Source organism: Erythrolamprus reginae, chromosome 1 (assembly GCF_031021105.1).
Source record: "Erythrolamprus reginae isolate rEryReg1 chromosome 1, rEryReg1.hap1, whole genome shotgun sequence".
Taxonomy (NCBI): Eukaryota; Metazoa; Chordata; class Lepidosauria; order Squamata; family Dipsadidae; genus Erythrolamprus; species Erythrolamprus reginae.
The window spans coordinates 121,361,248-121,376,285 of NC_091950.1; the positions used below are offsets into that span (position 1 = coordinate 121,361,248).

A 15,038-nucleotide genomic window follows, 5' to 3' on the forward strand; every position below is an offset into this window, starting at 1 on the left:
GTTAACACGCTCTGATGCTAAGGAGTAATGCATTCTATTCCCCCTCCCCACCTGAAAAGAACTCTGTTCCAAAAGCCAGCGCATGACTTATCCAGCCAGTGGGCTGGGAATTTAGACAATCTACTCCATGCTAAGGAGCTTGCAAGCCTGAGGGAGCAAAGGGGAGAGGAAAGGATGATCATAACCACTCATTAATGTTCAAGCTTTAAATGTCAATTTATCAAGCCCAATCCAGGGGTGAAATGTGAAACTTTTCCTGACCGGTTCTGTGGGTGTGGCTTATTTTGTAGGCATGGTTTGGAGGTCAAGTGGGTGTGGATTCAGGTGAGCGTGGCCATGTGACTAAGTGGGCATGGTGAGGTTGTCATGTGACTGGGTGAGTACGGCCAATTTAGCAGTCCATTTTGCCATCGAGGAGGTTGGACTAGATGACTTCTGAGGTCCCTTCCAGCCTTTGCTATGTTCTTTCAAAGCATCCTCTGAAGCTGTGTCTAGTACCAGCAAGGTTTGTGGTGCTGCCTCCCTCCCATTCTCCCTCCCTCCCATCTCTCTCTCTTTTCTGTGGGAAGCAACAACCCCCCCCCAATAATATATTACTCAAAAGAAAAAGCTCACAGAAAAATAAGGAAAAATCAAGCTGCTAACAAAGAACCTGCTTGATACTCATTCCACACTCCTGTCCAATAGAGATAATGAGACAATGACTGTAGAGAAAGTAGAAGCCTGGCATTTTGCTCCATTCACGCAAGCAGGCAAACAGATCCCTAGAAAATCCATTCAAGACAGAATATTTTGAAATTTCCCCATGGCAAGATTTGGTAGCTAACAAAATACAGAAGAAGACTCAGAATAAGCAGCCCCACACTCAAAACCCGACACAGGATGAAAGTCATTTAGCCACAATGGGAATCATCAAAACCCTTTTAGAAACACAAAGCCCATGTTGAACAAACTCCAAAACTTCAAAAATATAGAACCATATAAGAATCCTTCCTTTTATCCAGTTTGTTGTTCAGCTAACCCAGAATGTCACTTCGCTTCTGCAATTAAAAACCTCCTTCCGAGCGGCTTCCAAAGGCTTTTCAATTTTATTTTATTCATTTATTTTATTTATTTATTGGATTTGCATGCCGCCCCTCTCCGTAGACTCGGGGCGGCTAACAATAATAATTAAAAAACAGCATGTAAATTCAATACTAAAACAACTAAAAAACCCTTATTTTAAAACCAATCATACCTACAAACAAACATACCATGCATAAATTGTAAAGGCCTAGGGGGAAAGAGTATCTTAGTTCCCCCATGCCTGACGGCAGAGGTGGGTTTTAAGGAGCTTACGAAAGGCGAGGAGGGTGGGGGCAATTTTAATCTCCGGGGGGAGTTGGTTCCAGAGGGACAGGAAGGCAGGAGTCATCAAAGTTTACAACTTTAAGACTTGTGGACTTCAATTCCCAGAATTCCTCAGCCAGCCATGTGGCTACGTTTGGACACTCCTGATTTAAAGTGACAAACATTTGTTTTTCTTTTTCGCCAAGTGATCTCCCGGCTGGAAAGTGAGTCCTTTCCCCCCCCCCTTCTAACACCTACCTCTTTCTTTCTCTTTCTTTCTCCCTTTCCTTCCCTTCCCCCTCCCTCCCTCTCTCTTTCTTTCAGGTGAAACGGCAGGGGGGGAAGTCTTTAAAAACTTTTTTATAAAATCAGGAAGTGATTATGTCAGGACGGGTGGGAGGAGCCTCGCACACCATCACTACCGATTTTCCAAACCAGCTACTGCAACCACTAGTGACTTCCCCAAATCGGGCCAAAATGGGAAGATTTCACCCCTGGCCCAATCACATAGCAGTGAAGCACATGTATCCAACTACTGATAAATATATAATGGTCACATTCTTTCAGCCCTAGAAAGAAGGCACTTCCAAAAAACTTGCCAAGAAGCCTTCAGGGATGTCTCTAGGCAGTCACCATGAATCAACATTAACTTGGAAGACACTCAAGCTGTGATTGGCTGAAAAGCTGCTTACCTTCACCATCCGAGCAAAATATTCACCACCGAGATAGTTTTCTGTTTTCAAGTATAAGTCCCTCAACTCACTTGCACCAACTGGATTATATTTTGAGTTAAATTTATCAAACCGGTGAAATGTCTGGCGATCCTAAGAAAAGCAGAGGTTAAAAAAAAGTAGATTAGTTATATCCTTATATTTATATTATTTATCACTGATATTAGTTTTAGTAACTCACACATATTCATATGCTTTTTAAAAATATAAAACATGAGCCTACAAAAGTTAACTTGAATTCAGACTATATATAACAACTAGCATGGTAAATACACTAAAAGGCATAAGATTTTGTCAACCCAAAGTTTCTTTCTCTTTCCATGGCTGGACAATTTACAAAACTTTGATAATTATTCTGATGTGATCTTTATTTAAAATGAACTTACCGCATGGACATCTAGTGAGTCTACAGTGAGGTCATAGGGATCCATGTGTAGGCTTTCAAACACCTGCTTCAAAGTCAGCTTCTTGTCTTTTCTTTCCCCAACTATCCGGTTGGATTCAGTTTGATAAGTGTGCTTAATGAACCTCAGCAGATGCTTCTGATTCATGCAAGCAGCAGCATGGATGTGGGTATCAACCTGAAATAATATTAAAAAGTAGCAATTTTCCTCAGCTTAAGCTATTTTATTACTATTTCTGTGACACAAATTTAAGTTAAAGACATTGTAGATAATAATTGAGCCTCAAATTTCTGTTGCTAAGCAGGATAGTTGTTAAGTGAGTTTTGTCCCATTTTAAATCCTTTCTTGCCACAGCTGCTAAGTGAATCACTGAAGTTGTTAAGTTAGTAAATGGTTGTTAAGTAAATCCAGCTTTCCCATTGCCTTGGCTAGTTTAAGAGTCAGAAAAAGTGATCACATGATCCCATAATCTATCCTAAGTGTCATAAATTTTAATCGGCGTCTGAATTTTAATCATGTGATCATAGGGATTCTGCAACAGTTGTAAGAGTGGAAAAAGGTCATAAGTCACTTTTTTCAGTGCTGTGGTAACTTCAAACAGTCACTAAATGAATGGTTACAAATTGAGGACTACTTGTAGCTTATCAGTTAATGTGCCATTGTTAATGTAATATTACAAAACACATGTTCACAGATGTCAGACAGCAAGTAAGGTAAGAAAGTCATCTTGAGAAGGGTGGCATAGAAATCTAATTAATTAAATAAATAAAATAAAGATAATCTTGAATTCAACCCAAACTATGCCTCTACTAAAACTGAACTATGTCACAAACAAGTCTATTTTGAGGGTTGGTGAAGGATCACATATTTCTTTTGTTTAGCCCTTAGGATAAGAAAGTTCCTAAATTAAAATGGAAGAAGATCGGAAAGCAGTTCCAAATAGTATAAACAATTGTGCCTTTGAACAGAACATTGATAGTTGTTACTTACTGTTTGGACATGAATGTGGAACTTAACAGCCTTGTGAATGAAATATGTTACTGTTGGTAGAAGCCTGTCTTTTATCCTAATACTGTATATCAACAGAAAAGACTGGGCCTTTTCCACTTAACCTATACCTTTATAACCCTGAAGGACTTTTGAGTTGTTACCCAAAGCAGCATGCGCAGCAGCAAAAGGGAATTAATGAAAACCAGAGATTAGATGATGATTAGAGGTTGCGGTGGCTCAGGGCTTAAAGACATTTCAGCTTGTCAGGTGAAAAACTGATAGCCTGATAACTGATAGGTTTGAGACTGCACAACAGAGTAAGTTCTCATTACTTTCCCCCAGCTTCCTGCCCAAAGCATGTAATAATAATAATAATAATAATAATAATAATAATAATAATAATAATAACAATAATAATAATAATAATAATAATTTATTAGATTTGTATGCCACCCCTCTCCGAAGACTCGGGGCGGCATACAGATGTTAAAGCAAGTAGATAAATACGTAGGTACCATTTCAGTGGAAGGTAACAACATTCTGTGAATAGTTTATAGTCACCTGACCACATGATCATGGAAGTGTCCTTGAACAATACTAGCTCCTTCAGCTAAGAAACAGAGATGAGCACCACCCTCTAGAGTTAGACATGGCTAGATAGGGAAAATCTTTTACCTTTAGATGATGATTGATGATCAGATATACATTTACTTTTAAACACAATGAATGGATGGATGGATGAATACCTATATATTTTGGCTACCCATATACTTTGTTTGGTACTTTTTCTTCCTAATATACAGGTTTTCCTTTTTCCTGCCAATTTTAATTTGCTCCCTTATTTTCAGAAAATCTGAACCACAGCCAATAGTATTAGCCACGTCATGAAAGAACAGCCCATCTTATTAATCTATTAGGCTGTTCAATTATTTTTACTCAAAAATTTAGTATTTTAAAAGATATCCCATGTGTCTTATTTTCTCAGGGATTAACGACATTTTCTTCACCTTTAAGATCTATATGAACCACTTTTATGTTGCTGTCACAGAGAAAAACAGAGTTAGATCTGTAATCTTTCAGCAGGATTTGAGAATTGAGTGCAAGCTAAAAAAGAGTGGACTGAAATAGAAAAGAGTTCATATTTCTGCAGAGTCCAAATTGCTATCAGATTCTTCTCCAAAGCAACTTGCATTTCTGATTATTTGCAGAAGCGAGGGGAAATGTCTTTTTTTAGCTCAAGCAAGGTTGCATTTTATTTCAGCTCACAAACATTTTTATTATGACTTTAAGGTGATATGATTTACTGTAGTGAAGGGAGATTAGGGTGGATAAGCTCTTCACTGAATAAATGAAGTTGAACATCCTTATTAATATAACAGAATATAAAAAGCCAAAATTATTTGGAGTGTACATTTTCTTTTGCCATTTATTGTGTTAGGACACTTCCTAGGAAGAAATAATAGCCAGTTTGTACTAATCTGAAAATCTACAGATTTCAGTACTGAACTGATTTATTGTTAAGGATACCGTGAAACCTCATTTTAGTAAATTAATTTGGGGGGGTGTCTGTTATTCATGAATATCTGCTAAATAAGAAATGACATAATTTTCATCCATTTTTATTATTTACATAATTTGTGCAGCAAAAATGTAAATGTACATTGCTGTGAGTCTGGTCCATCACATATGGTGATTTTAAATCGGAGTCTACTAAATCAGGTTATCTTTAAAATGAATATACACGCTGATGTCTTGAGTTTAATCTGATAATTCCAAGCGAATATGAAATTGCATTTGTTGCCTGGATATATTGCCCAGAGTAACAGTCAACTCAAGCATGTTTTTCATCATTTTTAAAATGAATAGGATTGAATAGAATACAGGGATTTTTTAAAGAAACGTTTCTTTTTTAATTTCCAAAGAATTCTCAAGACTGCATCACAATTATCTTGATTCTGGTGTTTTAAAATGTTAATCCAGAGTAATAATTTAAGGTACCAGATCAGCAAGTATTTACAAAGGCTCTTAGAATTTTAAGAAGGCAATAATAAAACTCATAAAGCTGATTTGAACTCCAGATAATTAATAAGCATACATCTTTTATGCACAATTTCATTCGAAAACTTGAAGATGATAGAAAGCAACATTTCTCTAATCATTTGTCTTACTTTTTCTTTTATTTGCTATGAAAATCAAACTGGCACAAACACTTAGGGCATATGTCTGCTGTTAATTTAGCATAGGATTATAATGGAGTTATAGGTTAATTTTTAGGCAGAAAAGTACAGATCCGAACAATAACTTTAATGTATGGATTGCAAAAAAGGAGGGCAGGGGTTCATGCAAACTATATTTTGTTGATCATGTTAATCTTAAATATATATGATACACTATTATTTCTCTCCTTTTTCCTCTTATTTTCTTCTCCTTGGCACCCATCTATTTTTTTTGGCCCCTTCTATCAACCGGGTCATTTCAAGGCACTGCTACGTTTACAGCATACTAAACAATTCTGACACCTTCCAACATTCTGATGAGGGAGGTGGCACTTGAGAGTTTTATGTACACACATGTATTAAATCTGTCACCAAGATAGATAAATATTCTATATTTAGAAGAGTCAGTAATTCTATCATTGTCTCCAGCAGTTTACATAGTGTGGTGATAGATGACTTTGGTGCTTCAGTCAAGGTTGCCCTAGGTAGCCCAAAATATAACCTCAATTCTATAAATACTACTAGTTTTCATAGAAGGCTGAATAAACATGGCAAATAGAGACACTAACACAAATAGCTTTGATTTGAACATATTGCCCATAATTTATTTAATATTACTGAATTATTGTTGCTTTATTATTACTTTTTTGTTGTTGGTTGGTTGGATATCTTCTTTTCACTCCAGAATTCAAGAGGCACGATTGTGAAATGGGTGGCCGTATAATCAATATAATTCATAAATAAATGACAACACTGAACATTCATATTTTTAGGTTGGATAACAGTAGTTGTTACATTGCTACAAAGAAAAACCACAGCATAGAAACTCATATTTAACTGACTGCATGCTCCAATTAATTTCCCTCCAACTAAGCTAATGAAAATCATGTACGGTAATTTCCTTTCATCAACTACACTTCAGGATAGGTGGAAGTGATCAAATGCTCTCCAAATGTCACTGAGTCACAGAACTGGAAGGAATCATTTAAGTTATCAAATTCAACAACCTGTCACAGCAGGAGTCCAAATTGAATTGAGATTATTCAGCAAAGAGGAGCTCACCATCTTGTCAATCATTCATTTCTTGCTGATCTGCTCCCATTTTTCTTTTTAAGATTCAATTCAAATGTGTCTTCCTATACCTAGAGATAATTGCTTTTTCTTCGGAATGCATCTTTTTGGATATATTTTTTAGAATAGAATAGAATTCTTTATTGGCCAAATGTGATTGGACACACAAAGAATTTGTCTTTGGTGCATATGCTCTCAGTGTACATAAAAGATACATTTGTCAAGAATCATGAGGTACATCACTTAATGATTGTCATAGGGTCATTTGTGGGTGCTATTGTATTCTCAGGAGTAAACAAACCCATTCCCCTAATCTCCCTAATTTTGTACAACGAATCCTACCATTGTGGTTATTGCAACTACTGCTTAGAAACTGTGCTTTAAATATTTGGAGTCATAATAAAGTCAATCACTTCTAAAAGGTTATTCAGTGCCAGGCATTATATAGGGAGCAAGGGAGGAAGAAGATAATGCAAAAAGTAGGGTAGCCTTTTAGCAATCTATAGGATTTGGGCTGGGAGGTGCAATGTTGCACTGGTTCAGCTCATATCTTCAAGAACAATCCCAAAGAAGTGTTGATAAGGAATGAGAAGTTCACTACATCAGGGTCTCCAACCATTTGGACCTCATGAACCACCACATTTATAATTGTAAATGCCGTGGACCACTGTTGGGGGAGGGGGGAGGCACAGGTGCCTTTCGGGTCTACCTGTCTGCTTCTGCAAGGCCTCTGGGTGGGAGGCCTGAAAGAAAATACCTGCTCCTTTGTGCTCACATCTCTTTTGTGTTCAAGAAGCTTGGTCAATCTAAGTGAAGGAAAACAGAGACAGGCAGATTGCCAGTGGCTTGACTGGCCCATGGTGGGGCTGGAAATCTCTGCCAGAGGTGGCACATGCAGTGTGCAACTTTGCAGGTGCTGCAATGTGCAAAGAAGAGTGCAGCCCTCACTTCCCAGAACAAGATAATGATGCTATTGCGGCGGGGAGGGAGAGTGGAAGCAGTGGTGGTGATGGCTGGAAGGTGCTGGAGTGAAGTGCTACTTGCATTTGCAAGTGCTACTTGCACCTGGCTATAAGTTGAGGACTACCTGTATTTTGTACAGTGGTACCTCTACTTACGAACTTAATTCATTCCATGACCAGGTTCTTAAGTAAAAATGTTCGTAAGTTGAAGCAATTTTTCCCCTAGGAATCAATGTAAAAGCAAATAATGCTTGCAAACCCATCCCAAAACTCACCCCTTTTGCCTTATTACTGCAGGCATTCTGATCCTTTTTCGGGGGCGGGTGGAGGAGGCGGGTAGGAAAGACAGCGGAGGCTGCCCAGAGGGAGCCTCGTGGGTGGATTGACATGTGCGGGAAGCTGCCTCGCAGCTTGTCAGCCAGCAGGGCTTCCTTGAAAGTTTTTGCGGCGGCAGGAGGCAAAGGGGAATCCTGGCAGCGGCAAGGAAAGGCGCTTCGGCCTCAGACAAGGCTCCCTGATTCTCACTCCGTGCCTGGCACCCGCTTCCCTTCTGGGGAGAAGGAATCCGACCGACCGATCTTCCACTGGGGTTTTCACCAGCCCATGCTGAGAAACTTGTCCAGAAGGGACTTTCCACCTGCAATTGCAGGGACATCGTCGCCTCCTTTCCTTGCAAGGCGATTTCAGGACTTGGAAGACAGGCAAACAAGCTCCTCGGCCGCATTTCGGAAGTCAGGAAATCGAGCTTTGCTTGCCGCCCGGGAAATATCACGGCGACAGGCAAAAAACCCACCAAGAAGGGTCCAACAAGGAAGAAGGGATTTTGGACTGCGGTCTTGGGAAGCCAGAGTGCGGCGGCACATTTCCTGCCATAGCGCCAGTTTCTCACCATGGGCCGGCAAAAATCCCAGTGGAAGATCGGTCGGTCGGAGTCCCTCTCCCCAGAAGAAAGCACCCATCCATGGCCTTTGCAACCGAAGCCTTCAGTAGCCAAAACTTGGAAACCTCCATGACGGAGTGCTCCCCAAAACACCGCAGCTGGCCAAGCGAAGAACGCTCTGGATTTGTCTGGCCTTCAAAGAACCTCCCTTCGCAGAGTCGACTCCGACACTCGCTTCACAGCCTGGCCTTCGGGAGCAAGGTCTGGGCGTTGCCTTCCCACAACTTTGGGGATAAATCCTGCCTTGCACCCTCTCACTCGTGCCTCCATGCAACACCTGCTGCTGGCGTGGTGATGGGCGAGCCTGCCTGCCAGCAGCCTCCTCCTCCACCCAGTTCTCCCCACCCTACCCCACAGGCATCCTTCTAGTTCCTCACGTGGGCCCTTCTGCCATCCCTCACAACTTTTCTGCTCTCTTCTTCTTCCTCGGCGGTTGGCAGGGAGGCGTCGGGAGGGGTCCGCAGAGATGGAAGGTAGGAGGAATTAAAGCCAGCTGCTTTGGGCCTTGAAGGGACCCCCCCCAGAAGAAGCAGGTGCCAGGCATGGAGTGGGAGCCAGGGAGCCTTGTCTGAGGCTGAAGCGCCTGTCCTTGCCACCGCCAGGATTCCCCTTTGCTGCCATTGCCGGGATTCCTTGCCTCTGCCACAAGCAAAGGGGAAATCCCAGCGGTCTCAAGAACAGGCACTTTGGTTGGCAACAGTCGGTGTTGGCAGTCCAAAGGCGAGAAATCCCAGCGGTGGCAGCAAGCAAAGGAGAAATCCCGGCGGTGGCAGTCACAAGGCAGGGGAATCCCTACGGCAGTAGGAGAGCGCACGTACCCGGGCTCGGTTTCGTAAGTGGAAAATGGTTTGGAAGTAGAGGCAAAAAAAATCTTAAACACCCGGTTCGTATCTCGAAAAGTTCATCAGTAGAGGCATTCGTCAGTAGAGGTACCACTGTACTTGTTGTATGTTATAATAGTTTGTTTGTCCTTAACGGAACATTTTAGATGTATTATTTTGCTTTCAACTCTCGGGGGGGGGGATTGTTATACCTACACAAATCTAAATCAATACAGCAATACTTGTTAAGTAGTTTATTGCTGGATGTTTTATGGATAGTTTATTCTGGGCTTTTCTTATAACTTGCATGTACATCAATCACAGTAAGGACTTCCTAGAATTCAGAGTAATCTTATGAGGGCAATGTTTATATCATTCCTTCCCGAGCAAGGTCATTCTGTCCCTTCTGCTCATATGCAATGCTTGTGCTAAACATTATTAGCCTCTTATGATAGTCAATAAACATGAAACTGCACACCATCTGGGCCAGCCCTGAAAGAGGCTTAACAGAGATATTTTAAGATATAAGAATCTCCTTTAGAGCCTGCAGAATTCAATATTCACATCCTGCCTTGTTGGAGGGGGGAAATACTTTTGCTTATTTCCCTTACTGTTAGTCTTTAGTTCTCCTCACAGCAATTCTGTTCACCAAATAACAAACAAACAAACAAACAAACAAACAAATAAAATATATTACACATAAAAGGCAAAGCGTTACATAGAATGCCTTATTTTATTTATCATTGCACCTCCCCTTTTCTCCATTGATATCAACTATTTATCTTGTGATTGTTTTTTCAGATTTCTAAATTTGGCCTAAGTTACTGAAGACTATCAAATGAGGAAATGATTGGAGGAACAAAAATTAGGAAAACATGTTGCTAGTTCTTTCAATTCTCTGTCTAGATCTTATACAAGAGGGAATCTGAAAAGGTTTATTAGGAGAGGTTTTGCCTCTTTCACAGAAGATCTGGAGGATTTGATATAGGTAAAAGCAAGACTAACTCTTTTCACGTCTCCTTTCCCCATAACAAGGGTGGGTTCTAACTTACCTCACTGCTGGTTCACTTCCTCCTGTACCTCCTGGCTAAGCGGTGACAAAAATAATTTTTAAAAAGCCCAAAACAAAATGGTGATGCATATGCAGTGTCGGAAACTTAGCTTCTGCTCATACAGAGAAGAAAAAAAATAGGGGAAAATTTGGAAAAAAAACTGATTTTTTTTTTTGTAAAAAAAAAATGACAGCAACCACAGATTGGAACCAACCGAACTGGTTCCGTAACATCATTGTGACATCACCAGCAGGTTGTTACCAGTTCGGGTGAACCAGTCCGAACCAGTCCGAACTGGGAGGAACTCACCTCTGCCCCACAACCCTTTCAATCATAACAGGAGCCTTTCTATGATCTCCCATTCAAAATTACAGTGGCACTGAAAAAAGTGTCTTATGAACATTTTTCTCACGTACGACCTTTGTAGCAACCCCTTGATCATGAGATTAAAACTCAGATGCTTGGCAACTGGTTCATACTTATGATCGTTGCTGTGTCCCAGGGTCATGTAATCACCTTTTGCAATCTTCTGACAAGCCAAGTCAATGAGGAAGTCAGATTCACTTAACAACCGTGTTACAAACTTAATCACAACTGCAGTGATTCACTTAACAACTGTGGTAAGAAAGGTAATAAAATGGGACAAAACTCCCTTAACAAATGTCTCACTTAACAACATAAATTTTGTGCTCAAATGTGGATGTAAATCAAGAACTACCTATACTAGACTCAGTTAGGAATCTGTTAGATCACTAGAACACCTTATTATTAGAAAATTATTCAGAGAATCCAGTGGATGAGAAAATCTCTAGCTGCAGTCAAGGAGCAGCTACAAACTAGGAAGAGAAAGAATTGGAAATATATTTATAAACCCTCAGATTTTTCTGGATTTTATTGAATTAAGTGTTTCCTTTTGAGTCCATGTTGTCTACGTAATATTAACCTGGCCAAAAGTTACTGATCAAACAACTTGAATCTGGTTTTTCCAATTCTAATGTTCTTTTCACTGGTTTATTTAATATGCTTCAATTTCTTATCTTAATATGCACTAGGCTGTCAAACTCCCAGCTTGCGAGCCAAATGTGTCACACGCTGGCCATGCCTAAGCCCAGTTTAGTGGAGAAAAAAGTCCAGATACATCATGTGACAATGTAATTGACACCCCTACCCTAGGCTGATTTTATTTATATAATAAATTCATTCTCTATAAAGTGTCAATTGAGTTATGAAATTTTGAATAAATTGAAAGACGTCTAGGTAATTAAGATGACAAAATAAATTGAAAACAGATGTTTAAGGTGTCTAAATATATATTACACTGCACTGAATAAGAACATTAACAACTTCCGCCTCATCTCAAAGATACTAGTAGTTATGACTTTTGTATTACACAAAAGTAAAATTGGAGTAAAAATTAAAGTATCAACCGCTCACTTTAGATCTCTCACATGCAAATGACTGCATTACAGCCTCTTTCTACAGATCTTTATATAAACACATTTGCTTTCAATGTTGTGCTACGTCAAATTCCATATTTCCAGCTCAGTTACACTCTTAAACTAGCTGGAAAAAATTGAAGCTATAAGTCCTTAGTGTTCTATTCCTTCAGTGTTCACAACCAGTGTTCCTGCCATCAGATTCAAAGTTTAGATATGGCTATCCATTCACCAGATGTGAGATTGATTACAAGACATACCATAAACAAAACAAAATGTTAAAAAGTTATGATATTTATGTAGTTACTTACAAAGCACGTCTAATTTATATTAAAGTAACCAAAATATTTTTACAATCCCCAAGGCATGTCACAACTTTTAAGCACCTCTAATGATTGGAAATTGAAATTTAAAAAATTTGACATGCTCTATATTTCAACATACAAGACAGTTTCAATGATTGAAGAGACTAGCTGTAAAAAAAAAATCCATAACCTTTCACTTACCTTTCTTACATTATAAAAATCTCGATGGGGATTACTCTTCAGTTCTTTTAATTCAGACATCTCATTTAGCATTTCATGTAAACCAAACTTAGATCCTAGAAAGTTAAGCCGCTTGTGGCAATATGTTTTCCTGTGAAAGATGAATCATTTTTGGTCAATTATACTTTTGTATTAAATAGAAAAGAATTGTTTTACTTTGAATAAGAGATATCTGCTGGGGAGTACTATTGGTCAGGGATCTCTGTAATGGTGTGTGTGTGTATCAAAATGTAAATAAGACAGTTGTGAGCACACAAGTGAAACAACTCCTTTTTAATATATGTCTCCTGTACATATTAGTAGAGGGGCAGGACTGATTTCACAGTTGTGTGAACCATCTTAACTTTTTGACATGCCCTAAGGAGCCCTGGTACAAATAACTTTGAAATAGAACTTAATTCCATTTCAAGTTTAAAATGTACTATTTCACACTAAAGCAACTGTTTTTCATTAAATGGGTCATTTTTGTTCTTCTGATTAAGGAATACTTATTGTTTTTGTATTGTTTTTGGTATTGGGAATTTAATTGTTATCTATCATTTTTATTATTGTACGCTGCCCAGAGTCTGTCAGGAATTGGGCAGCTTATAAATTTAATAAAACTTAAACTTAAAACTTAATAAATGTTACTTATTTTTCAGAAAATGCTGGGAGTTAACCTAAGCCACTTACCACAACTCAGACATTACACATACTGTTCTTCCACTGTCTTTAGAATAACAAGAGCTAGAAGGGACCTTTCTAGCTCAACCTCCTGCTTAGGCAGGAAACCCTGGACCATTTCAGACAAATGATTATTGAAAATCTTCTTTAAAAACTTCTAGTGTTGGAGCATTCACAACTTCTGGAGTCAAGTTGTTCCACTGATTAATTGTTTTAACTATCTGGAAATTTCTCCTTAGTTCTAAGTTGCTTAGAAACATAGAAGACTGACGGCAGAAAAAGACTTCATGATCCATCTAGTCTGCCCTTATACTATTTCCTGTATTTTATCTTAGGATGGATCTATGTTTATCCCAGGCATGTTTAAATTCAGTTACTGTGGATTTACCAACCACGTCTGCTGGAAGTTTGTTCCAAGGATCTACTAATCTTTCAGTAAAATAATATTTTATCACGCTTTTGATCTTTCCCCCAACTAACTTCAGATTGTGTCCCCTTGTTCTTGTGTTCACTTTCCTATTAAAAACACTTCCCTCCTGGACCTTATTTAACCCTTTGACATATTTAAATGTTTCGATCCTGCCCCCCCTTTTCCTTCTGTCCTCCAGACTATACAGATTAAGCTTCCCTCCTTAATTTGTTTCCACCCATTGCTTCTTGTCCTGCCCTCAGATGCTTTGGAGAATAGCCTTACTCCCTCTTCTTTGTGACGGCCCCTGAGATATTGGAACATACTATCATGTCTCCCCCACTCCTTCTTTTCATTAAACTAGACATACACAATTCCTGCAACCGTTCTTCATATGTTTTAACGTCCAATCCCCTAATCATCTTTCTTGCTCTTCTCTGCACTCTTTCTAGAGTCTCAGCATCCTTTTTACATCATGGCAACCAAAACTGAAAGCAGTATTCCAAGTGTCGTCTTACCAAAGCATTATAAAGTGGTATTAACACTTCACCTGATCTTGATTCTATTCCTCTGTTTATGTAGCCTAGAATTGTGTTGGCTTTTTTGGCAGCTGCTGCACACTGTTGACTCATATTTAAATGGTTTTCCATTAGTACTCCAAGATTCCTCTCACAGTTACTACTATTGATCTAGGTACCAGATATACTCTGTGCATTTTGTTGTTTTTGCCTAAATGTATTTATATGCACCTAATAATGTATTTTCAGATTAAAGCTATTTCTAAATAAACTTGTATAGGGTTAGGGTTCTAGAACTTCATCAAACAGAAGCTGCTGAAGAACAACTGCAGCATTGTGATTAATAAAGCATTTAATATCCTAGCTTTATGGAATTCTTAAAGTTAAAAAGAACCATACGTTGGGCCATTGGCAATAAGAGCCAACACATGGCTGAGGTCAAGGGTATAGGTATGCCGATCAGGGTAAGGCAAACTTCGTGGTTCATTAAGTTCCATCATTTCTTTGTTTTCAAAAACTAAGAAGATGCCATCTTTCATCTTTACAACATAGTCCAAATTTCCTGGAGAATCATCAAGATTATAAGGATCCTGCAGTTCTTTTGGTGGTGGATGAAAATCTGTAAAACATCAAGGTCAGACATTCTAGCATCATTTAAAATACAGACTCATTCTATCATAGCTGGAAATTAAATTGTTAGTAACCAACAGCTTTCCTAAAAAGAACTGTATGCTACATCATACTGGTCTTATTAAGAAATAGTTATTCTGCTTCCACACTAAATGGTGCAAGGATATTTATTAATCAAAATATATGGAGTACCATCCAGCAGCTACACAAGCCATTTATTTGATCTATTTTTAGGTACACTTTACCATGCAATCAAGTGCATTCATATATTGAAGGAAGTGAAAATGCACACAGCTCCATATCAAAAGAGGGCTAGCTCAG

General features: G+C 38.9%; 1 protein-coding gene across 4 annotated transcripts in view; it reads right to left on the minus strand.

Annotated features, from left to right (window-relative positions):
* The window catches only part of AMPD3 (adenosine monophosphate deaminase 3), a 55,376-nt gene that overhangs the window by 22,794 nt on the left and 17,544 nt on the right, over window positions 1-15,038 (minus strand). For all 4 annotated transcript variants that reach the window (XM_070763267.1, XM_070763275.1, XM_070763295.1 and 1 more), the window contains exons 6-9: window positions 14,487-14,706; window positions 12,459-12,588; window positions 2,447-2,641; window positions 2,022-2,153 (exon numbers count right to left, since the gene is read on the minus strand). In XM_070763267.1, the coding sequence (XP_070619368.1) occupies window positions 2,022-2,153; window positions 2,447-2,641; window positions 12,459-12,588; window positions 14,487-14,706 (677 nt within the window). The remainder of the gene's footprint in view (window positions 1-2,021; window positions 2,154-2,446; window positions 2,642-12,458; window positions 12,589-14,486; window positions 14,707-15,038) is intronic.